The sequence below is a fragment of the Boleophthalmus pectinirostris genome, unplaced genomic scaffold (genome assembly GCF_026225935.1).
Source record: "Boleophthalmus pectinirostris isolate CB_2022bp ecotype Guang Dong unplaced genomic scaffold, ASM2622593v1 HiC_scaffold_23, whole genome shotgun sequence".
Lineage (NCBI taxonomy): Eukaryota > Metazoa > Chordata > Actinopteri > Gobiiformes > Gobiidae > Boleophthalmus > Boleophthalmus pectinirostris.
Genome location: NW_026571207.1, coordinates 23,421,580 through 23,448,406, shown reverse-complemented (window position 1 = coordinate 23,448,406; position 26,827 = coordinate 23,421,580). Strand labels below are relative to the sequence as shown.

Here is a 26,827-nt window from a genome sequence, read left to right as displayed (position 1 = left end):
ACGTATTATAGCGGTAAACTCTATACCCCCCTCTCTCAGAAGCTCTGCAGACTGTCAGCTCTGGGTCACAGACACATAAATATGAGCACATCGCAGTAAAGCATTTTGCTGTCACTGCTCTTTGAAACCCTTCACACTGCTCCTATGGCTCGGGGCCACCACCTCACCTCCACGTGAACTCAGTGATGCAGTCCAACGCAAAAGGCACTCTCTCACATAAAACTAGACGCTCTGAAAGTTAAAGTCATATCTGTTCTGTTTGCCACCATTTTCACTGAGTGTAAATGTACAAATATGTTGTGACAATAAACGCATTATCAAAACAAAAGCCTCTTGACTATACAATTATATATTATATTTAATACTGATTCTCATCCATTTTAGAGTTTCATTTGATGGCAGTGGCTATTTCACCATCCAGCTGACTGAGTATGAAGGTTTCTAGCCGAAAAGACTTCACATGTGATTGTTGAAACTGGCTCTATATTTGGGGCGTACGTGAGGGGGGAATAGAGCAGGGAAGTCCTCCTGTGGTAGAGAGATCACTGTTGGCTTGAGCACTTCCTGGGTAGTAGGATAAGGATGGACCACTTTGTTCCAACGATTGGATTTCCCATAAGGCTCCAGTTTCGGGGATCGCTTGAAGCCACTAGAATTAATCTTGGGTAGGACTATTGGGGTGGACTCTTTGAGCTTCGGCACAGTCTGGTAATAATTTGAAAAAGAGGGTCAAGCATAAAAAGTGAAAAGTTTTTTTTTTTTTATGAGGGAGATAATGATATAACAAATCCATTTATCCAGATAACACATTACACAATTTAACTCATCTGCTCTACCTGTTGTGGAAAGTGATTCAGGCGAATAGTATTACTCCAGCTGTAAGGTTTCTGAAGGGGTTCAAGTTTGGGGTTTTTTTTGGAATCTCTGGAGTTTATTCTGGCCAGTTGTGCCTCGCCGGACTCGTTGACTTTGGGTGAAGGCTGTCAAGATATAAAACAAAGGCAATGCATGAAAAAAATGGCATTTGTCTAAATATGTCTAAAATATGCCACAATGACGCACCACTGAACTCTTCTTTAAGGAGGTTCCTAGGGGGAAAAGCACATTTATTCCTCATGTTCAACTGACTTCCTAAAGCCTAAAGATTGTTGACAGATCATGTCTTACCACTGCCAGTGTTGGATTTGGTTTCTCTTCTTTTGAGTTGAGCTTGAGATCTTTTACGTTGTGGTTTTTCCATTGTCTCTGCCGCCTCTACTGAATCTTCTGTTACGGGATCTTTGACATGTTGGGGATCCTGGCAACATAACCAAAATAAAATAGTTCCTTGTTAAATCATGTAAAGATGAATACTATTGTAGCACCTATGCTAGTAGGAAATAAGCTACTGGACCTAGGACATAGGATCGTAGGAGTGGTGAGTGATATTTAAGAGTCACATTCAAGATCATTTTGAATGGAAAAGCCGGCAAAGTTTAATAACAGTTGACAGACAAACAATTAACAAATGTTGCAGGTGCTTAATTTGTGTAAGATACCTTTGAAGACTCCTTGTATTGTTTTACCCTTAATGTATCAAGTTCAATAGGTTTAGTTTTAGTTCTATTTGTGTCTTAATCAATTTTTCCTTTAATATGACCGGTCATTTAATTTAGAGGGCTTGTGGTTGAGAATCAAATTTTACTGGCTTAATTTTAGGTCTAAGCTCTACTTTAGACTCAAATTGTTCTATACACTTTCAAGTAAATTTTGTAACTTTAAGAATTATACCTTGTGTCCCTTTAAAGTTTACAAAATTATCATAAATGCAAACAAAACAATAATACTGTAAGCAAAGCAGTTCTTTTGAATGTCCATTAACTTAGCAAATGCTTTTAATGTTCCTTAGCAATGTTTCCCGTCAATGGCAAAGTGCTCCTCAGTGTCTTTGGGATCCACAGGAAAAAACTGTCAATCTCCTACTGCCACCTTGATAGTGAGTTTGTGGGTGTGAAGGTGCTCTACTGTATGTGCTGTTTATTCCCGCGCTTCCTGGGTAGGCTCGCCTTCTGTTTGTCTGTGTCTCCATGTCTCTGTGGGCATTCAGGGTCCAGAACCTTCTTCTGGGGGGGTTTACAGTAAAATAAGCTTCACAGTTCCCAACAAAACTATAGACACTATAGATATGCCATGTATGTCCAATTTGGCCCCAAGCACCGTGTGCTCTCTACAAAATGAGCAAAATATTATGTTTTATATATATATATAATAATACTATGTTTATATATATATATATATATATATATATATACACATACATACATACATACATACATACATACATACATACATATATATATATAAAATATGAAACTCACCAAAACATTCCTAGTCTTATTTACTTATCTATTTTATAATGTTTTTTCTCATGAAGAACATATCTGGAGTTTTGTTTAATTCACACACTTGCCACTTTCAAATCCCACTTGAAACAGTGGTTAAAGGAAAACCAGACTTGTGGACACTTTTAGTTTAGACCTGTCACTTGTTATTGTTGTTTTTTCTCTGTTAAATTTGTGGTGTTACCTGCCAAAGGACTACAGATTAGCATTAGCATTAGCATTCTTGCTATAATCTGGCATATTTACACTGCAGTGATGTAGATGTTCATTAATATGCACAGTTCTTATTAAATAAACATATAATAAATAATAATAATTTTAAAAAATGTAACTACCACTACATGACAAGGTGGAAAAGAGCATTTTGAGCTATAGAGATGTAGACAGACTAATAATAAAGGATTACTCAAACTAGTGATGCACCGATCCAATATTGGTATCAGATACCAGCACCATTTCTGGCATTTTTACTGGATTGCAGATATTGGCTTACAAATATCGGTTCAGTTGATATAACGATCCATGAACAAGTTTTGTTTTATTTTATTTCTGTTTAAATGTTTGGTTTAATGCTCTTTTCAGTCTCTTCACTGGTAGTGGTTGATACTGGGTATCGGCAGATAATTAAAGCCATAGTATTAGAATCGGTATCAGAAGTGAAAAAAGTTGGATTGGTGCATCCATAACTCAAACATTTGTAAATAAAACAAAACACAACTCCGGATATGTTTCTGAGGAAGTAATCACATTGTAACATGTTTTAAAGCCCAGAAGAGTCGATTTGCTTAATATAGTGCCTTAAATGGTCAAAGATGAAACCCCCTCATGTCCTTGGTCCTATTCGGGGTCACCTGCTGCCTCAGCATACAGCGGCACACTGCACTCTTTGGAGCCTAAATTATTCACAAGCACCATGTACACGACTGGGACACGCAGCCATCGAGTTAGTGTTTTATTTTTAACCTTCAAGCGTACTTCCATGCAAATGTATTCATGCCAGTATTATAGTACGATTTATGTGTAAATGATATGCATATACTTGTGTACAGTTAGGTGAAGGTGACGGCAGGTAAACGGGGTGGTGGTCTGTGTTGCAGTGTTCAGCGAATGCCCACAACACCATTGATGTTAACTCACACAGACAGGGGGCGCTGAATAATTCAAGAGACACTCTCCCTTACTTCTCTTTCTCCCCCCACTTCCTCAACATCTCCTCTAAACAAAGTACGCTATCCTCTCGGTTTAATTTCATGACTTTTTCAAACCTCAGACAAAGTAACCTAAGCCAATACTGACTCACCTACTTAGTACTTAAAAACTACAGCCGCCTGCCCATATGCTCATTACCATTATGTCTAATATGCTGGTACAAAGCCTAAAACTACCACTACACAAAGATAAATGAACTCAAATCAAAGCCAAACTCTAAATTGAATCATCTTATTTATAGCAATGAGATTTGTCCTTCAATATCTGTGCCCCTTTCGGGCTTGTCCCGTTTTGCTCTGCTTCCCATAGAAATTAGGCCAAAAAAGCATTAGTCGACCCTGTTTATCGTCCCCAGCTGTTCCAGTATGGACGCCTCATAAAGAAATTTATGGCTCACCGCTGTGACAGTCAATGTAGGCCAGACAGCATTCAAACACTTATATAATTGCTATTTTTATGATGCTTTTCCGGGTGCCACAATAACTTTTGATTAGACAAGTTTATTGGAGGCGGGGTAAGAAAAAAATCCTGTATGAAGTGCCATTACAGCAGTTTGATTATCTTTTCATTCTCATCTGTGGAGGTATAAAACGTGATGGATGACCAGAGAGCGCTGTGTATGGGAGCTAGCTGCACCAGTGGCTAATAACTTCACCACAGCATCATAAGCATTGGCGCATGTTTCATAAGGACTGGTAAATGTAGTTATGTTTAGGGGTGTCAAATTATCGCGTTAATTGCGATTAATTAATTACAGTCATTTAGCGCGTTATGTTTTTTAATCACGTTAATCTCATTTTTAATCTCTAACTTTACTGTTTCTGTATGCGAGTTGCTTTATTATAAAATCTGTTTTTATATGTTGTTGGGACAACAACACACACACAAAAAAAACACATTTATAATTTTTTTTATTTCGGTAATTCCACTCATCGCCGGAAACCCACAGAAAACACGCGCAGTAAGAGCGATGTAAACGTCATGTTAACGTTTGCGGCGTCAGTCGCACAATGGACGAGGTCGAAGAGCCAGTAGAACAGAGTCAGCAGTGCACAGGTAAAAACACATTCGTGTCTTGGAAATTATTCTCCCGACGTGAAATATAAAAGAAAATAACAAATATAAAATCGCCTACAACTTAAATGTCACTGGTGAAAACAACCTGCATAGGCTCATGATGTCTGCACTACTGTCCTATAGTGACCTGCCACATGAGAGGACACGCACACAAACACAAACAAACACAAACACACACCTTCATCATCGTCATTAACCTGAGAACGCGCGGACCACGTTTCCTTCCGTAGTTACTGCGCGGACACCGCTGTCCTCCCGTGCGCCGCGTACGTTTTCTCGCGTACGCTGCGTAAACCGCGCTTCCTCCTGTGCGCCTCTAAACCAGAACTAACACCAAGACTAAAACCAGGACTAACCCAGTCCAGGACTAAACCAGGACTAAACCAGGTCTAAACCAGAACTAAAACCAGAACTAAAACCAGGTCTAAACCAGGACTAAACCAGGACTAAACCAGAACTAAAACCAGGTCTAAACCAGGTCTAAACCAGGACTAAACCAGAACTAACACCAGGACTAAAACCAGGACTAAACTAGGACTAAAGTAGGACTAAAGCAGGTCTAAACCAGGACTAAAACCAGGACTAAAATCAGTGATCGCATATAGAAAGCATTTCTCTATCAATAATATTTTTAATATGGTTAAGGAAAGACTGGACTTTTTATTGTCTTTAAGTAGACAAAAGTTATTATATTCAGATTTCCTAGTCTTTGCTACTTTACAGCAAACAGTTTCTTGTTCATGGAGACTTGGGCTCAACAGCCAATTTGAAGAGAACAAACAAGAACAACATTTGCAGGATGCGGTTGCTACATTCATGTAGTTTTAAAAAGCATGACAATATCAAGTAATTTAAAGTATTCAAATTACGTTATTCACTTTAAATAATTAAATGGATTAAGTTACAAACTACATTTTGGGATATGTAATCTGTAATCTGTAGGGGAATACATTTTAAAAGTAACCTTCCCAACACTGCAGATTAGTAACAGTAATAATAATGATGATACTGTGGAATGTAAATGACTGCAACTATTAAAGTTTGTTAAACAATAAATGACTTTATAAAGTCACTTTTTTTTGTTCTATATCAGTCTTTTGATCTGCCACAATAATGTAATAATGAATTTAAATGAAAATACCTGAAATTGAAGGCTTTTCTCAGCATTTTTTAGGTGAGATTAAAAAGAGATTAATTAGATTAATTAATTACAGATCATAATTAATTAATCTTTAATTATTTTTTTTTATCGCATGACAGCACTAGTTATGTTGTCATGTGGAGAAACCTGACAGAAGAGAGATAAGTCACTGTGGAAAGACCTTACGTCATACACTATAATTTTACTAGAAGATTTTAGGCTGGTAATACCCTCACAAAAATATATACAGTATTTATGTTTTTGTTTCGTTTTTTATATTACGCTATTTTCTGGTCTCTCTTATAATGATGTTCCCTCATCAAGAACATACCTAGAGTTATGTTTCATTCACACATGTTTAATGCACAAACCCTGGCTGCCTATATACTCTAAGTTCTTCTCTCAAACAGAAAATACCTTGCGACATCATGTGGTATTACAGGAATTCATGCACCTTCACTAGAATAATCTGGATCATTTCAGTTCTGGAATTTCCAATCTCTACTGAACTAAAGTAAAATATAGCTGTTAACCTGAAAATTACTTTTTCATGACATCACAAGGTGGAACAGAGCATTTTGGGATTTGGAGATGTAGACAGATTAATAATAAAGGAAAAGGAAATATGTGTATTTGAAACAAAACACAACTCCATGTATGTTTTTGATGAGGTAACAACATTCTAAAATGGCTAAAAGCTCAAAAAAGTAAATTTTTGTGTTAATGGTTACTTTAATGTCTGAGTGTGTAACATTTCAGACAAACAAAAGCCTTTATTTGAATTTTATTCTCCACAATTGTACTTGTGCGAGAAAATGGTACAAGACAGTAAATAAATGAATACATAGGTGAGGAGAAATTTCTAGATTGTTGTAAGTTTATAAAATCTTAAATTGTTTTTAAATGCACCAGTCTACTTTAAGAATTGCCAGATTTAAGCCCTTATATCCTCCAAACTGCATTATGCGTGGGGATCATGTTACATAAAAGACATGATGGAGAGAGAAGGGAGAACAGATGTAGAACAATGCAGTGGAGTGTATAAGGGAGTCATCATTGCAATTCAATTAGTCACCAGCCCCTCTCTGCCTGACTGAATAGTGAGGCCCACCACACCCTACTGTAGGTATCAGCTCTGCTCATCTCAGCCTTAACAGATTTCTATTGCTGCAGCTGACACAGACACTGTCTCTATCAGGGCGCTCCCTTTTCAGTATTCAATCTCCCCTTATCCCGCCGCAGCCCTCCCACATCTCTACAATCGCTTTCAGGCCGTAGAGTCGCACCAGATTTCTGCCTGTGACTGAACATTCTTACTTCTACTTTGAACATTTCTCTTTTTTTCTTTCTCAAGATTGCCACAGAATAGTTTGAAATAGATGTGATGACAAATGATACCTGATCGCAACTTTAGATATATAAAAACTTTTCTTGTGCTATGTAACTATTCAAGATTACTGAATAGAAATAATAGCCATATGTGTTGTCTTCACTTAGAGATGACCAGTTCTAGTAGTTGAAGAGTGTTGTGGAATATCCATTGGTCACATAGTTGTACCAAGGACACCTGCAGTTTTACAATGTAATTCTTGATATTTCTTTGTGGTTTACTCCATTTGTGATTGGCGTAACAAAGAATTCCAGCCTTTGCGTAACATTACCTTGGTCAATTTGTCTCCCAGACGTTTTAAGCTATGCACTTCACAGTATGTCTCGTTCTTCGTTATCAATAGGCATTAGGCAATACTCCATGAATCAGTTGAGCATTCTTGTTCACTTCAGTAACCTGAGACTTTCAGAACCCACAGCCTCTTTACAACTCTTGGACTTGTTAGATACTACAAGTGTCATAAAAGCTTACCTTTCTGGTGAAAATAGCCATGAAGCAGCCATTGTTGTGTTCTGTGGGCTCCATCTTGAATAAAAGGTCCTTTGAGTCTAAAGGAAAGCTGAACGAGGAGAGGCTGAACATAGAAAATATAAATACAGGGAGCAAACAATAAATATACAGATTTGATGTAGATTTGTCCAGGCATGTAACTGTAATATTTGAGTGTAACTATGGTGATTGCAGGGTCTTATAACAAATATGTTGTATTGTATTAGTTGGAATTCAAGGCCAGTACTGAAAACCCACAATGTGAATAGACTTTTTGTAATGAATAAAAAAAAAACACCCACAAACTGTAGAGCTGAACAAACAGTTGGAATCTACAAAAACAAGCTGCATATTTTCCTTCCCTTTTCCACAGAATTTACAGACATGAAATGACACCTTTGATTTGATTTCCACTACTGCGAGACTACACTAAATCGAGTGGCAGCCTGAGGTGCTCTGAGACTGTGACAGGGGCTTATCTGAAGAGAGACAAACAACTGGCGAGGCTCACGTGAAGAGGATGCACAAAAAAGCACAGATTTAGAGCACAGGGCTGCATTGGGAGGGGGCCCACAGAAGAACCCTTGCGTTTACCTTGTTTGACTCTGACCATTCCCCCCACAGGCAGGAGCTTGTTCAAACACGCCTCGGACCACCTCCTCGTTCTCTTCAGGGTACGATGAGTAGGTGGTGTAGATCACTGACAGTATCTTGGGAACTGTGGAGACAAAAGTTTCAGTAAAAAAAGTCCTAACTTTCTGAGAGTTAAGGTCCAAAATCCACTCAGGAGTTAAGGTCCAAAATCCACTCAAGTGAATTATGGAAAAATACATATATTGTGTTCATGTCAGTGTCAGTGTTAGGTTAATACACTGAGGCATAGACGGGTCCCCCACCTTTCAATTGCAATTATTCCAGACTTACCTATCTCCATGGAGACAAGCATGTGGGGTACCAACCAGGCCAAGTTACAGATCAGATGTTTGTAGAGGAGACCATGCTCAGAGTAATAATGCATGTTTTTCAAGTTATTACTTTTTTGCATAAAAGCACCTGTAACTAACTGTATAAAAGCAAGATAGTTTAATTTAATGTAATACTGGAACTCCCACCAGTAATACAGAGTCTTTGAGGCGATTGGGTATTCATGGCGCATTTTTCTTAGTGATTGCATCAGGTATAAAGATTACTGCGGCTATTGGTTGCTAGATTTCATTCATTTAAGCTTTGATTTTCTTCCTGCTCACTAATTACAGTCTGTCAAAAACAATTAGTCTGAGTGAGCTGAAATAAAAAGCTGCTGGGTAGTATTCTAAATCAGCAACAAAACAATGAGAAATCTCTTTTGGATAAGTGGAAATGAGATACGAGGACATTATAGACTGTAACGGAGTTTGCATATGACTTTGAGAATATTTGTCTCGCCGGATGCCTTGTGCACCGAAACCATCGACGCAGTCACTCGATAAACACCCACTAATAATTAACAGTCCCATTGGAGGGAATCTGTGCTGGCAGAAATGTTGAGGTGGGCCAATCAATGCTAGTGCGATTACACAAGCTGCTTTCTCAATGCAGCTATCAGGACGACTGCACCTGCCTGATGAACATGAGAAGAGATGAAGAAAGGCAAGGAACAAAGCAAAATGAACTAAAGCTAAAAAGACTCATATTATGAACCTAATATATGAAAATTACTCTTCTTGGCTGTGTTCATAAGGTCAGTGGAGGGGGGTTGTGTTTCCAAAATAAGTACTTTTTGGATTGATTGCAATATGTATGTTACAACAAGATGATTTCAATGGCCATACTAGAAGCTGAAATTCAGAGAAGTATTGCAAAAATCTTAACAACAGTTTCTTTCTTGGAATATATTTCATGTCCAGTGCACTTCTTTACACAGTTCTACCTGCTACCTGATATAAAAATAATATTAAGAATTAATATATAGAGAGAGAATAGCTGTAGCCATTGTGGAGGTTTGACTATGCCAAGAAAACTTGGCATCAGAACAGTGCAGCAGAGACATCTCCAACACTTAGAAACTGGTTCCCAAGAGGAGGAAGAAGACCTTTTAATACTGGACAGGGAACAGAGAGAAAAAGCAGTGATGGCAGACCTAGTTGTCATAACAAAACCAACGGAGAGATATCCCAAGGTCCTAAAAACTGAATAAAAAATTATAGGAGTGGCAATCGATGCAGACCAGATAGGGTGGAACCAAACCTCAAGAAGGCACAGACTGAAGCAACACAAGCTCCTCAGGAGAAAGAAAAGTCCAAGTTTGTGCTGGCTCCTGTACTCAAAGAAAATGCCTGGTTTAGAAGAACTGAAAAGACATGACAGGATAATCCAGGATTCCTTCCATCTGCCTGATTGAGAATGAACAGGGTGTTGACAACACTATGAAAGAAGGCGGTTGTACAAGTGTCTTTGCAGAGACACAAATTCCTAAAAACAAAAACCATAACGGTAGCATTAACTTCGAAGTTGCAAGCACTCCTCATCTATCCACAGTCCCACAACACCAGCCCCAATGTGGTCAAAGATGAGAAACCAAAATCTGAGCCAGAAGACACTAAACCAGGGGTCTCAGACTCGTGGCCCGGGGGCCAACTGCGGCCCTCGGAAGGATTTTTTGCGGCCCTCCACTTAATTCCAAAGAATAATGTCAGTGCGGCCCGCGGTAGATGTACGCACAATCTCACCCCCCTACCGCAGGCCGCACTGACAGATGAAGCTGCCATCGGTGCCCATGCAGATTCACAACAAGAGATTATTAACGCAGTTTACATCCCAAAACTCAACTTACAGCAGTTGTGAAACAACGAGTCTAAGTGGATCTGTTAATACAAGTACATGTGCACATACACGTGCACATATGGCGTCACCGAAGAACCAAAACAAACCACACGTGGTGGTACACGTGTGCGCACTTCACTTTACGCTCCCACAACCACAGTATCAGAGCGCAGAGGAGGCGCTGACAGAATTTCCCTGTTCATAAGTATGCGACCTTTATTGGAGGGGGTAATAAGAAATAAAAAGACATTGACAGTCTGTTTACCTGCTCAATACTCGGTGCGTAACTTACTGGCAACCCGATGACCAAGCTCCACATATGTGTCGCCGAAATTCACGCGCACTCAGCGGTAAACACATCTGTCCCATCAATATGCAAGCACCACAAAACTGCAGTGATCTATTCCAGAGGCTTGGCGACATGTTAGCAAAAAGTACGAGGCAAAAACAAGGGTCTTCCATCCATGTTTGACATACGAGACGCAGATACACTCCAGTGTGGTCCGCTTTCACACCGGCAAACGAATCAAAACTGGTCCGATTAACGAGCCTCTGTATCCCGGTAGAACAGCGATACCTCCAGTAACCAATACTGATCACTGTTAATACCGCGGGTCGTCCACATCTTATCACCATGAACTCATAAAACAGCAACGTAGAACTTTCTACAAACTCACCGCATCAGCCCAGAGTTCGGGTAACAGCAGCAGCCAACAGCGCTCACCGTAGCGCGCACCTCCTCACGACAGCGCTGGGGTCTGGTCCTTGGTCTTCTGTCGTCCTGTAAGTGCGTTGGTCAGATGGTCCGGAGGCTCCATCCTCCATGTGCTGGTTATAGACGGTGGTGAGCAAGACCGGTGCGCAATGACTGGGTCTGAGCGGGTACGTTTTGCCGTCTGCGCGCTGGTTCCGTGCGGGGAAAGTGAGAATGCGCTGTGGACTACCTACAGGTATGTGCGGGCTTCTCCGGTCCTCCGCGCTCAAGAACCGCAGCTGGTTCGGAGGTGGTGCAAAGCATCCGGACAGAAGCGTGAATCCAGTTTAGTTGGTGTATGTCCTCCGCGCATTTGGTTCTTCCCAGGGAAAGCGCTTTTCACTCCCCGCTCCACGTCATCTGAGCCCGGACAGAACCAGAGCTGCTCCTACTGGTTCGGGACTCTGGTTTGGATCTAGTCCGACTGTATTTCTCACACTAGGCTAAAAGCAGGACATTTTTTAAAGGTGAATCAATTGAATGGGCGATGGCCTATTACCATAAAATTATTTGGTTAATTAAAGCCTAAAATAACAAATGCTGGTTCCTACATGATCACGGGGAACACCGGGACCTCTGTGCAGGTCCTGAACAGAAGTACACCCCCCCAATTTTGACTCACTCTGGAGCCACATGTTTGCACGTACTAGCTCTGATCTTCGTGTATTACATTCTCTGTATTGGCCATTGTTGGTAAAATAATTTGAAAATGAATCGCGGCTGCATCTGGACAACAATCTGTTACTGCGCTGGAGTCGTACAGTACGTCATTTCAGGCAGAGGAGACGCGTTTCTCCCATGATGCATTTCAAATAGTTCGTTTGGACCTGCTGTCTATGGTTTGGACCCGGGTTCGCGTTCACACCAGAGGAACCGCACCAAAGTTGGTCATTTGGTTTCAAGCGAACCGAGACCACCTCTTTTTTGAGGTCTCGGTCCGCTTGAGTTGGTCCGGGTCAGAGTCCGATTGACGCTTTCGCACCAATGCAAACGAACCTAACTAACCACTTTTGGTTCGAATGGACCGTTTGGTGCGCACCAAATACTGTCGGTGTGAAAGCACCTAATACAGGTCAAGGCTCACTGATGAGCATCTTCAATCTATCCTGAGGATCTCATGTGCTTCCTCCTGCAAGCCAAATATCTCTCAGCTGTGCAAGATGAAGCGTAGCCAGGTTTCAACCAGCAAGGAGAAGGCAAAAGAAGAAGAGTAGACGTATTAGTTTAAACTTAAGTTCTGAATACATTTTCATGTTCTGAATACATTTTCATGTTCTGAACTGTTATTAAAGATTAAGAAAGTGTGTTGCGTGTTGTTCTTTCTCTCTCTTTTTTTCCGTGCAACCGCTATTTATCGAATACTCAATGCGGCCCAGCCTCACTCAGACTTTATCTAATGTGGCCCCTAGGTAATTTGAGTTTGAGACTCCTGCACTAAACCAAGTGTTCTATGCTGAAATACTAGATGAACAAGAGGCAGCCATCATGAGACCTCCGCAGCAAACGGGAAGTAAAAAAAGAAAAGTGCAGCCAAGGCTGAATTCCACTTTTGCAAGCAGAAAGAAATAAAGTTTGAAATAAACCTCACATAAGATACTAGTTTAAATGTATTGCTTTATATTAGTGTTAAACCTACAGGCATAATTATATCTTGTTTACCATGTAAATCTAAGGAATTTAAATATAATGTACATTATTATTTGAGGGCCCCTTGTTATCTTCGCGTCAATAGGGGGGCCATGGCACAGAACACTTCAGGAATGGCTGTACTAGACAAAGCATCTTCATGAACACAGAGCCCCCTTTAAGCAGTTTCATTACATCACTGACAGGTTAAAATAGGAATGCTTACTCCATTGTTTAAACAACTGTCAGAAACGATAAGGAAATTAATCTGGGTGCATCACTCAAGTAAATCTAAATTAGCCAAAATTATTCAAATTTTACATTTATATCATGAATTAGTTTAATTGGCTAACCCATCTCTTTTTTGTACTATTTTAACACAGCATTATCAACTACTGATGCAAATACCATTCTTTTCCATATTGAAGATACTCACAGTGTACTGTACTATCTAAGGAGAATCATTACTGAATGTGTAATTAAGACACGGTGGATCTCTTTGGGCTTGTGTCACTAATGATGAATAAGATAAGATAATTAGAAAGTGTGAGAGCTTGATGTAGTCAGAGGGGAGAGGGGTACGTACAGTGGAGACGTGTATATCTTGTCTGAGTTATGGCTGTAGAGTTGCATTGGACTGGAGCAGCTGGTGGTACACTCACACTGCATGGCATGATCAATATCCTTCTTCTGCTGCACAACCAGAGACTCCAGTTTGCTCTTGGCGATGGATCCCCGAGCTAGGTCCTGTAGCAGCTCCGTATCTGGGAAAGCAGAGAAAAGAGAGTAGGATTTTGCACTCAGTCTAGTCTTTGTGTAAAAAGCAGACCAGAGTCATTATTAATGCATATATTGATGAGAATTGATTGAGTCTTGAAGGCTAATCGTTACCTTTACAAAGCCATTATACAAAGCAATCAAATGCGGAAATGATCAGAATGGTGTGTAGCCAAAAGATGCCTGTAGAGAGACTTGATACATTTAAACCAATTTAAGGCTTTTGACATTAGGACCACTTGCAGGCAAAAACTCAGAGCCCATTAACATTACTTTTCAAACTTGACAATTTATAAATGAGCAAAATAGAGAAGCATGGAATAAATTGGTAGAAAGCTTGCATCTCTACTAGAACTGCAATTCATTCATTCAAAATCTCAATTTGAATAGTTTGAAGTATTTAGCATGGCAACATCTTCCAATTTTACAGAAACAATGCAATTAAAATCAAAATAATATATCTTTTGAATTTGGAAAGTCCTCACATATTTCTTCAAATTAGGAAGAAATCATTTGCCTGAATCAAAAATTAGAAAAGATGGCAATTATTGTATAGCATCATTTTCTCTGCAAACAAGAAAATATCCAGTCGTAATGTAATTGCCAGCCCTGAAGTAAATAATTGTTTTCAAATGTATGGGATCCTTGTATTAGTTTAGCAATTTATATTTCTCTCAAACGTTATTGCTTCTGGACGCGTTTTAAATGTGCACTCTGAACAAAAAGCTACATAATTTGCAAATCACAATGCTTATAAAAAATGCAATTACATGTTTTCATATATTTTCCTGCTCTATTTCAGGACACCATGCATCACCAGACAGGTAGCAGACAGGTGGTTGAAATGTTGTGAAGTAGTTGGTGTATAAACTTTAATTCTCTTTGCCCTTGTTGGAACATAAGTTGCATTAAAGTTAATTTAAAATGGTTTGTTTTGCCACATACCTCCATCCTCTTGCAGTATAAACTCAACCGGGTTGCTGATTGATGAAAGTGAAGATCTGGGGGCTAATAGGATGACCTGCACTTTCTGAAACTGCTTGTCGCTTCTGTCCAGAGACTGAAAGCTCTTCGGTATCAGTTTCACATCTAGACAAAGTGGCAAAGGAGAAATTAAATTTGTCAACTGGACAAAAGTTTATTTTGGTTGAATACATTTCGCAGTCAGTCATATTAGCATAATGATTATATGACCCCACGCTCAGTGCATTCCAATAGGCCTAGCTAACAAACAGAAACTGTAAAGAAAGTGCATTCGTTTCAGAGTAGTTTCAGTGTAGTTAGCTCCTCCCTGCAGGCAGATATAAGGCACTTGTCCATCAGCATTCTGACTAGAACTGAGGAAGCAGCTTGGATGAGCTGCGGAATGTATTCAACCAAAGTAAACTTTTGACCATTTGACAAATTTAATTTCTCCTTTGTCATGGATTCTACCTGGACAACTGAGGGATTTTACACACATCTAGACAAAGTATACAGTGCATCAGTTAAGAAGTGCATTTGTGAAACTGAAAACAACTCTACAATTCTTCAAAGCCAATGTTTAATTCAGTGCTGTAAAGATGCCAAGTCATGTTTACAATAAAAAAAAATGTCACTGGTGCCAACTGAAAATGCTTTGCTCATTAGTGCTGACTGCCGATATAAAGTGTTAGCTATTATTTGCATTTTTACTTACTTTTGCAGCCCATTGCATTGACAGCCCGCTGTAGCTTCTCCCTCTGAGCCTCCGTCCTGTCTCCCACGCACACAAAGACAGTGGATTTGTCATTGCCCATGGATTTTTGTTTCATTGCAATTAGTGATTCTGTGTGTGCGACAGTCAGGCCAGAGAAACACCCAGCCATAAGAACATCTCCATTTTCAGCCTCTTGTAACAAAGGGCGCACTGCGTTTGGGCCCAGACAGCAGGCTTTATCCTGAGGAGAGGTCAAACGGAGACTCAGACTACATGATCCAAATGTGAATACACTGAAAATTAGCCGCGATTTGAAAGAGACAGATGGATGAAGAGTCAATGGTCAGTCAGTTTGAAGAATCAATAAGAGATGTGTTTATATAGCAGGAGGAAGGAGAAGAGTATCTATCGTTGAAGCAAAAGTAGCATATATAGAAACAGGAAAAATTATTAACTATGCCTGTCACGTGAATTACATGACTTATCACTCAATATACGTATAAAAGCTGGAACAATATTTCTTGGGGTTAGTATTTATCTTAAAATAACTTCACTCATAACTAACTAAAGTATTTCATTCTACTGTTTATTTATTGCAGCTTTTTTTTTGTTTCTTCTTCTTCTTTGTTCTCTTTTTGTTTTGTTTTTTTTAACAAGATTGTACATTTAGCATTGTTTTTGTGGTTTAAATCTGCTTTTGGGTTATTGTGTCAGTGGCATTAATTGTATCAATATCATAGTTTATTGCCTATACATACTTTGGCTATATATCGCACTTCAAATGTATCCTGACAGACCTTCTATTATTTTTTGTTGGTTTAATTTACTAAGTTAAACCAACAAGTTTTTGTTCCTGTTCATATGTTTCAGAGTGATGAAAAACAGGGACTGTTGCCATAGCGTTTAATAATTTAAAACTAAATATCTGTATCATCCTTTAAATGAGAAAATGTTGCCAACAACGTAACAGCAAGGTGAAACTCATCTGTTGCTACTCAAAATTTACACTTCATTGTGACTGGTTAAATCCACCAAAGCCTGACAGATGGTGACCAATAAAAGGAGTGGATGGGCAAACGTGCCTCACCATAATCAATAACATATTGACACAGTTATGAAATCTAAATTCAATATTTGCTTCATAGCACATACCACACCCACCAATAATAAAATCCTCCTTTTCTTTAAAATGGTAATTAACATAGAGGAGAAAAGTGTGTGATAAATCATTGACCCACAATTGTCACTAAGATCAGTACAAAGAGACTTTTTCTTTTCGATATCTCAATGTTGGGAGCAGTGTGTACCTGAACGATGAGCTTGTGGTTACTAAGCAGGCTGGTGGGCTCCAGGTGCAGTCTCAATGGAGCCGGGAACACCAGTAGATCCTCACAGTGTGGGTCTTGGCAGAAGGTCTTCCCCTGCAGCTGCCCCACTGATCTTACCCTGTAGAAGCCCGCTCCGTTCAGCACTCTCTGCACCTCGTCAAGACTGGACCAGGCAGACAGGAGGAAGCCAGGGAGGAGATCACAGAAATAATAATTTTTAAACTAACTTCATGGAAACATGGGTCTAAACTAGGACTGCACCTAGTTATTTTAGTAGTTAGCATATTTTTTGATATAACCAACCTGAGCTTAAAATGTGCCAACTGAAGTGTTGTTGATGGAGAAAATTTGAGAGTGAAATAGTCAATGATTATTTCCCTGGGAAAATGGATGGAAATCGTACTATCTTTACAATCTTTTAAATGTTTACATTAATGTTATATCATGTCTGTCAGTTTACATGCACAGCACCAATCAATCAAATAAAGAAATAAATAATGTATTTGATTATTCACGATTATTCCTATCAATCATTGCAACCTGAATCTAAACACTAAATAAACTCCACCACTGCATTTTTAGAGGTATGTGACATCATGTGCCTCTGATGCCAGGAGACTCCATCGACCACACACCTTTTCCAGGCCCCACCCATCCTCCCCCTCTCTCCCCTTTGGCCCTCCAGCTACTGCCCAGTTTAACAGCGTGTTTAGACTGGGGCTGTGGGCGGGGCTTTAGGTGCTTAGTAAAAATAGTTTATACTACATATTCTTACACTCATACGGACATACACACAGTCCAGACAGGTGACCTTTGTGGTAGCTGAGAGGGCTGAGGGTTGTTGCTGATTGAATCTGTCCACTGTGGCTTGATTTACTGTGAACAGAATCAGGCTGTGTGGGCCGCAGACTGGGGCACATAATCACACATAAACACTCTGTCTGGATATTTAATAGAGTGTCAGCTGAGCATAAAACATGTAGTAGCACTGGGCCAGATCCCATTTGAAAAGGTATGGGTCGAGGTGTACTCTGCATCAATTTGTATTCATTTTATCTTCATTTACAATAACTACATTTCGGAAAACTATAAAATGGAAGATAGACAAAGCACCTTATACATATTCAATCGCATGAGCCCATTTGTACTGACCTGCTCTTCAGAGAGTTGACCCAGGCATAAAGCATAAGGCTGCTGGCTCTCTCCTGTTTTATCCTCACACTCTCTGGCAGCATACACTCAATGGACAGCAGCTCATGTTTGATCCTCCAGCGGGCCAGGGAAGCGGCAAACTTGGCTGTAAATCTGGAAAAGAAAACATAAAAAATAGGTTTCACTCTAGGCAATATCTTCTATGTGGAACTCTCTCTGGACAATGAACTTAAAAATTGTTCAAATATGGTCTATGGAAAAGTAAAAAGTAAAAGTAAATGTAAAGTAATATAAAATCCATAGTAAGTCTTAACTTAATCATAATACATAGTCCATCTATTGACTATACGAATGGAACTCAACAAATTGATCTTCATATTCAAAGTTTATATTGTCTATATATACATTCTTTACTTTATGTTTTTATGTTGCTCCATAATGCCAAAGCCAGATTCTAGTTTGTAAATTTGTTCACTGACAAAATAATAAAACTTGTTCTGATTCTATGTTTGTGCCGTTTATTCTGAAGAGAATGGCGAAGGTGTTTAATAAGACTTCTTCCTCCTACTTTCTGGTGTGAAATGGGTTATGTTATATTATCATGTTTTTCTCACTTTGTCTATCCGTTAATACAATCCATTACCAAAGAAAAAATTAAATGAAATTAATTTAACTATTCACTAGATAATGCACCTGAGGAGGTGGAGCTCCACTTCTCTCACTTCTTTTACATCCTCATCAGTATTCTCACATTTACGAGGGATAAACTTTCGGTCTTGAAAGTCGAAGAGCATGACAACAGCAAGGCTCATCTGATCATCTGGCTAGATAAAAAAAAAAAAATCTGTTATTAGTAAATTCCAGATTTAACCAGTTTTTCTCTGCTTTCTAAGGACAGCAGGGCAGCAGCCACATTAGAAGCAGATGGGGGCGCAAAGCATCAACAGCTCAGCTTATTTGGCAAATGGGGCAGAAAGATGAATACTACACAAACTTTCAAAACATATTTAAGAAACTTGACATTACAGCTCATGTGGAAATTGTGAATTTATCTCATGGTCATGTCAGTGCTAATTGTCAGTGATATCCAAGGGTCTACAATAAAGTCCTGTCAGTAAAAGCATGTTATTTGGAGGATAGTTCATAAAGCTATTTTACAGTTTTTGCAATGATTTGAAGTCTTTGTTGCTTATGCTTAGGACATTAATGTTGAAAGAATATGTCCAGGAAATAAATGATGACAAAATCAAATTGAATTAATAGTCTAACTTGTTTAATATCAAAGAAAAAAATCACCCACCACCTAAGTAAGAAGATGTAAAAAAAAACATTTGTAGAAGATTTCTGACCACTCTGTAGTGTGGCAACAGAATCCAGGGGTGGGTTATTGGGCTACTGTAAACATACCAGCAGGTCACCTTAGAGACTGGACTCACTATTAAATAATCTTTAACAGTACTGTAGTTACTTCAACTTCAGTGCCATCTAATGAAATCTTGGCATTAGGGCTTCAGCTAAAGATTATTACAGAAGTTGACTAGTCAGCAACAATTTTTTGTAACTTATATTCACTTATAATACTTAAATGTAACTTATATTTACAGATACAATTTAATCATTATTATTAAATTATTGACACAAATAAGAACTCTTTTGACTTTAGACTTTTTTTTTTTTTTAATCACACCATTGTCTTTTGGCATGTGAATCTGTGTAGTCCAGATAACAATGATACAATGATACTATGATACTATGATTACTTTAGTCGACTGGTGACAATTATTCCGATTAATCATTTCAGACTAACGTAGTCATTTTACGTTCATTTTAAGGACCTACAGGTATCTTTCTAGCCCATACCTTTCCCCTTCACTACCCCCCTCACTGTCAAGGTTGAATTTTATAGATGCCATTGGTGTAAAAGGAGGTGAGACGGGCTTCTAAAGACTCTCATTGTGCTTGGGCTTTATTGTCTGAAGGATGCAGAGTAACGACCTGCCACCAACACATTGTGCGACCGATTCATTTTACCCCGGGCTGTAACTCACAAGGACAACAGTTGTGACACGTGTGCGCCACTGTACTACACACATTTCACAGTTAATGTAAACATTTGCCAGAAGCACTGACATAGACAGACTCCGAGTTTCACTGCAAAATCTCACTCAGCCATTTCACTGTCTCTGCCAGTAAATTAGACACACATGTGGGCGAATACTCAAAAGCTGTAAAAGAATAAACTTCAAACTAGGGTAAAGGTAATATTTCTGCACTTGTGCAGTTCATTTTACTAATTGAAACACATAACACAGTTATCCTAGCCTGATTCATCAGCTGGTTTCACTTCGTAGAAACCATCTGACCTCGCAGTGTTAGAATTCGTTTGCCCAACGCTATGCGGGTACTTTTTATCATTTTTGTCACGTGTGTAATGTGCCGCTAACAGGGCTAACTGGTATATTAAGCTTTTCCCTAATCCCGTAGGAAGGAGGGCAATAACGTCTTTCCCCTTGATGAAATTCACCAAACATTCTCTTTATTCTGATTTTAAATCCTCGATCTTGGGACTCGTTGACAAGACTCAAAATATGGCTCTTTGCTGATTGGCTGGTGCCCGAACTTGCACTTGCACTTCTGGGTACAATACGTCTGTTGTATTTTGATTGCTGACCTAGTTGCTGGAGACAAATGAAATTGAGCGCAGGCACCAGGTGGCACCAGCCTGGCTACAGTTATCCTTTATTAGAGGGAAATTCATTCACTGATCATTTGCCTGTCTCCAGGATTAATACTGTGAGGTTTTGAATTAATGGGCCAAACGAAGGACCTGTTAGAAACCACACACAGAGAGAAACATGCAAACACTGCACAGAAATGCCTGAAACGGAGTCAAACTCAGAATTTACTCGGCCAAGGCACTAAGAGACACATGTTGGGTTGTAAAATAATAATTTAATTATTGTTATTGGGAAAATCAAAAAAAAAAAAAAAAAAATTGTTTGTGTCAGTATCATCCCATAAAACAAATTATTTTATTGAGAGCTCATTTAAAGCCTCATACTCTTACCATTTAGCTTGTAATTGGTCTTATGTGAGGTAGGCTCAGAGATCAGTAACAAACTACTGACTCGGGGCATTCAAACCCTTGGTTTTATGACTAATTAATGACCTGTTTTGTTTGAGAAAAGCAATAAAAGAGACAGAGTTAAGCCCGTTCTGCCACATCGTGCATTTAGACGTGTAGATCCAAAGGGAGTGATTGTCATTGATTAGGAAAAGGACTAGAAAGGAGACAGGGAGCTTTGTGACTTGATAAAATGTATCAGAGCAGAGCATCAATATAACAGATACTGATTAGAAGAGTAGAATAAAGACACACCAGAAATATAAATGGAAATTACAGGCAGCATCACAGCACAAGGTAAAAGATGAAAAGATGAATGAAAAGTGCTTCAGCTACTGCACTCAAAACACAGAATCAATACAAGTCTGTGTATAAGTGTGACACAGTAAACTACACAGATGTTTCAGTGTTAATGGCAAAACTCTAAAAATAAAGACTTGATTTTGATGAGATTTTATACAAAAAAACATACGTACGAGTGGCTGTGAAAGGTAAAAAGTACTGTCAAGGATGATGCTTTCTAGTAGCTCTTGATCTGCACAGAAAAAGAAAGAAAGAAATTCAGGTAAGTTATCACTAACACAAACTAATAATGTAAAATGTTAAGGTTATCACACCAGTTTCACAATTCAATTTCAATTCAGTTTATTTTTGTATAGCCCAAAATCACAACAGCATTCGCTTCATAGGGCTTGACAAAATTGTTGCTCTTGGATCCAGTAAACACACTTCTCCAATACTTTACTCCTCAAATTCAGACGGGCGTGATTGACAGGTGGATTGGGGCAATCAGGGACACACATGGTCCATCCCTATCAAAACCATTACGGCTGCATACAAGGAAAAAAGAAAAGAAAAAAAAAATTGTAGATTTCTACAGAATCAATGAGCAAAGCACTAGACTTGATCTTGTTTGTAAATGATGAGCTCCCTCATTTCACGTGTCACTGAAAAAAACTAATCTGATTGCACGATCATGTTTGGTTCTGGCTCGAGGCGCAACAGAGAGAGTGGGGCCCAGACTAATATTCCTCTCTGTATAAAAAATACAGAAAAAGATCATTCTGGATTTGACAGCCAAGATTTAACCACCTGTAAATTAGGAATTGAAACGTCATTGATCATTAAAAGGACAGGCAGATCGACCAACATTCACAGGATACAAGCAAATAGATAACTGTCCTAGACTACCCCCTGTCCTTTGTTCCTCTGTTCTTGTCAAGAAAAATACAGCCTGGAAAAAATACATTGTTCTATGAGAAGGAATAAAAAAAATTGCACTCAAAAGGGCAGAGTATTTGTTGTATTGCAGCCAGCTATTGTGTTTTAGCTTTTTAAAAGTAGGATAAATGAGGATTAAAAAAATGTTCAAAACATTACCCAGTGTATATATGGCATGTAGTTATTTTCATAGCTACAAGCCGCTTCCTCTAGAGGTCCCTTATCACACCCCTGGGATCTCTGCCAACTGGGACCTTTGAATGCATTTAAGCAAGTAAAACATCCTGCATTATTCCAACATTAGGGCTTATCAAGATGTGAGCATAAATATCAGGTAATCTGGTGTATAGTTTGGGGAGTAATGTAATGTGTGCTATGGTAGTTATTACTGCAGCCAGCCTTAAAGATAATCCCATGGGAGATAACCATTCAGAGAACAAACGCAGTGCAGTGCAAACCACATTGGAGGCCTATAGAGGTCACAGCCTTTACATGCTATAAATCACCCAAAGCAGGCTGGCTTGAACAAAAAATATTACTGCATTATTGCTAACTGAAGACAGTGCTATGAGTTAGATATAGTGTTATATATTGCAGAGAATACTTTTATTTCATTGTTATAGTTTTTTTTGTTTTTTTTTAAAGTGAGGTGAGGTAGTGTTTGCGTTTGCTGATTATGTGTTTTGGGCACTGCAGAGAGCAATGAGCGATGGTGAATGTGGTTAAACAAATGCCCGTCTCAGCCAAGTTCCTATCTCTGAATATTCCACCTCACTCTAACTAAATGCTACGCCTGTCATGATAATGACTATATTGACTTATCATTCAATACATGAAAGCTGGAACAATATATTTTGAAGCTCAATATTTATCTTTACAATAACAGGTAAATTCTTGACATTTTGATGTATTAAGGTAATATTTGAGGTGTAGAGGTTTAAATTAAGAACTTCTATGGCTAATTATTGGTTCCTTCTGTTATTTATTTGTTGCAGCTCAGGCCTTTTAAAGATACGGTCAATTTAAAAACTGGTTTACTAGAATTATCCTGCTTTGTGTAAGTGGTATAAATTAGCTTCAATATTATTGTTTAACACAATATTTCTTTATGTATATATTGTGCTTCAAAATGTTTTCAAATTGTGTCAGGCCTACTAAATGCATATTCATCTCATGTTGGACAGCCAAACAGACTGAAGTACTTGCATACAAGAAAACAGAAAAAAGTGTCTCAAAATTGCATGTGTCATAAAAGGTAAAGGTAGCTGTGAACTTGTGGGGAAAAAAAAAAAAAAAAAACACTTCATGACATCACAAGGTGGAACAGAGCATTTTGAGCTTTGGAGATGTAGACAGATTAATAATGCATGGTTACTAAAACATGTGTGAATGAAATAAAACACAATTCTGGGTATGGTTTTGAGGAGGTAACAACATTATATAACTTCAAGCTCACAAGAGTCAATTTTACGTAATATAGGAACTTCAACATTTTTATGTTAATGTTCTTTTGTGCGTGTTTATTGTTGTAAGGTGACCTTGAATATCAAGAAAGGAACTAAAATGTATTATTTAGTGTCAAAACATCTGTCACATATCAAGCCAAAAAAGGTCAACTTATGGCAAAGTCCAAAATTGTGTCATTTGCCAAAAAGAAAAATAAATCTATGTCAAATCAAATGAATAAGTATGACTCCAACATTAAGCCAAAAAGAAGAGATACAGTAAAAAGAAACCCTGACAAAACCATTGAGTACTTTGTGTTCAGAGGGTGAGGAAAGCACATGACACCATTTGAAACCTTGGCAGCATAAATTCTCTGGAGGCCAGTGATCCGAATGACAATCACTCAGTAATAAAAAAAAAAATTCGGAGAGAGGGCAAAGAATACCCTTTCAAAAATGTTAAGAGCAAAAATACAGGAAGAGGTGGAGGCAGTGGAACTATTTTGTGGTACTGTAGCATTTATTTCCAGCAAAGAGGTTTTCAAGAAATTCTGTTTGTATTAATGACCAGTTTTTGTCCTCAGACGCCACTACAGAGCTCGGAGAGGGACTTTTTTGCTGGGAGCAGATAAGAGTGAAAATCACAGGATCAATAACACAGCTCAGTGGCATTTACTTGGTGCATTTCTTGCTGCTGAAGCATTTCTGCTTTAGGTGAATGACTGACCTCAGCTTGATTTGGGATCAGTCACTCCAGAGCAGTGTCAGTGTTACCGTGTGTGAAGTGAGGGTCTGGAAATGTTTATGTGGGACACAGATAAATCAATTTATGCAAAATTTTATATATACATATATACATACATACATACCTACACACACACACACACACACACACACATATATCATATAAATGTAAAAATCTCTCTGAGATGTTCATCATCTACGTCAGTCTGTTGACGTTATCTTGAGCAAAAGAAGTCCTTCCTCTATGTACCCTGTATGGCCATAACCCAGGTCACTGCAGCAGAGGAGAGGAAGTTGAGCTGATGGATATTTGGAGGTGTCCTGCATTAATTGAGGAGCATGTATTGGCCAGAGGCTTATACAGGCTCAGAGGATTGATGTTGGGGAACAGAATCACTCATGCCAACGGGACTGTTCCTGCTACCTGACCTCTCCATCGCAGGAACACATTAAATCGATGCCAGACAGCTTTCTGCATCAAGACTCGGCTAACCTCCTTCTTCGCTTATCACCACAGCGATTACACACCCCGGAGACTTGAGCCACCCATACAGCACCCTGCTCACAGATAAGAGATCGTGGGGCTGATTGATTTGTAGCATCACACACAGTTCCCTTGATCACCTGAGCAGCTCGCTCTACTCCACTTGTCCTTCCCCTATTTATCTTTTTTCAATTTGCCCTGTCAATTAACTTTCACAAGGTGGGCCCTTGCTCTCAAACACCTTAAATGGTTGTTTGATAATGTGGAGTAAAATGACTATAACTAACTGAAAGGTGCACTATATAACCTTTCTGGTGTGAATATGCGTGCCACTATACAGTAGAGATGTTATTTCATGTATGTGAAATTAAGGGGGGGGTGATATGGCAAAAAATATATATAATTTTCTGGGAGACCATAACAAAGTATTGATTTTGACATGATCTTGAATGGTACTACTTACATTTGAGAGAATTAAAAGCCAGTTCGTAGGCTGCTCGCTGCATCTCACCATCAGTGACCTCAGGCAGAGAGAGAGTCCTTTTCTTGCCATAATTCACCAGTGTTTGAGCAGCTGGCTTCTCCAGGTAATTGTTCTGGAAGATGACTGATGCCAGAAGGTAGACTCTGTCAGAGAAGCCCTCTTGAGTTTGGCCATCGGCGGTGTGCTCCAGGTGTTCAGAGTCCTCCATCTCAGCTGTAACACAAAGTTTCATGCTTTTATGTGTTTTATCAATAGAAGCCAAGTCAATTGGCAAGTTAACGTTAATTGATTTAGAGCTGTAATAGGTTGTATTAAAGGAGCATTATCTAACTTCTCTGGTGGAGGGTACACCATCTGCTTGTCTCCATCTAGATGTTATTGCTTTGCCTGTACCAGAGTATAATATAACTTGTACATACTGTACAGTATTTATTCAGTTACAGATTGTTTAATTGTTAAAAATGCATAAAAAAATAATGCCTCCGTACTATGAACAGGCTCGCCTCTCTACAGACCTGACCTATAACTCAACCTCATGGACACGCATGTCTTTATGGAGATATCTAAACTGAATGCCATTCGGTGTAACATTTTAGGAAAAGCAATAACATCTCCATGGAGATAAGTAGGTGGTGGACCCTTCAGCAGAAAAGTTAAATAGTGCACATTTTAAATGGCAATGATAGAAAAAAATATGTTACAGACTCCCACAGCACACACACGTTAAAATTTGTATCAACTAAACATATCTAAAGAATAAAAATGTAGACTAATATAGCTATATAGCTAAATATCAAGCTAAAATCAACATTTAACATGTTGGCCATAGGACACCTGAAATTATCCACTTTCACAACACAGGCTACTAACTTGAAACAAAGCAGACTTACCTCCCACTTGTAGAGCCTATTTGATTTTTCAGTGTATTTATTTCTAATTCTTCTGGTCCGCTTAATGCGATGTTTTCTTTTAAACTTGGCCCATCATGAGAAGTCCATGGACGTGAGACGCAGTGAACTTCCCTCCTCGAGTCTGTTCCCAGAGTTGTTGAAGTAGTTGCTAACCACACAGGACTGTTTTTATGCCCGGGAGAAAAAGACAGAAAACTGCGCAGTTGTTAATTTGTGTCAGACGCAAACTTTGAAAAAGTCCGTCCTATTCCCGGAACGCCTGCTTTACTGTATCACCATGGTAACAGCCTCAGTGTCCGCCTGTTCTGTTCTCCATCAGACATCAGCATTTTAACTGTGTCCTGTTCAGGGACACATGCTTACATTTATGTTAATATATCACATTTTAGCAAGGTGTGGACCAAATTTTGGATTATAGCCATCTTCCATGAGTGTTTGAGCAGTTATGTGTTCTTAACTGGAATTTGAAAAAGAAACTAAATATTAATTAGCTTATAGTGTGATTTAAGATTCAAACAACAGAATGCTATTTTTGTATTAAATAAAATTATTTATCTCATTTTCTTTTGCATTTTACAGCACAAACCACATCTTTGTAAATATGGATAGT

General features: G+C 38.8%; 1 protein-coding gene across 1 annotated transcript; it reads right to left on the bottom strand.

The window, feature by feature from the left end:
- Position 1: 1 nt before the first annotated feature.
- LOC110160697 (putative methyltransferase NSUN7) lies at positions 2-25,514 on the bottom strand. Its single transcript, XM_055159038.1, has 14 exons — positions 25,286-25,514; positions 21,405-21,463; positions 18,498-18,628; positions 17,805-17,957; positions 16,632-16,815; positions 15,325-15,565; positions 14,592-14,735; positions 13,532-13,633; positions 8,282-8,405; positions 7,670-7,772; positions 1,168-1,297; positions 1,063-1,088; positions 837-980; positions 2-705 (listed from the first exon to the last, which is right to left on the bottom strand). The coding sequence occupies exons 1-14, from the start codon at positions 25,512-25,514 to the stop codon at positions 457-459; spliced, it is 2,019 nt and encodes a 672-aa protein (XP_055015013.1). The 3' UTR covers positions 2-456.
- Positions 25,515-26,827: the final 1,313 nt, after the last annotated feature.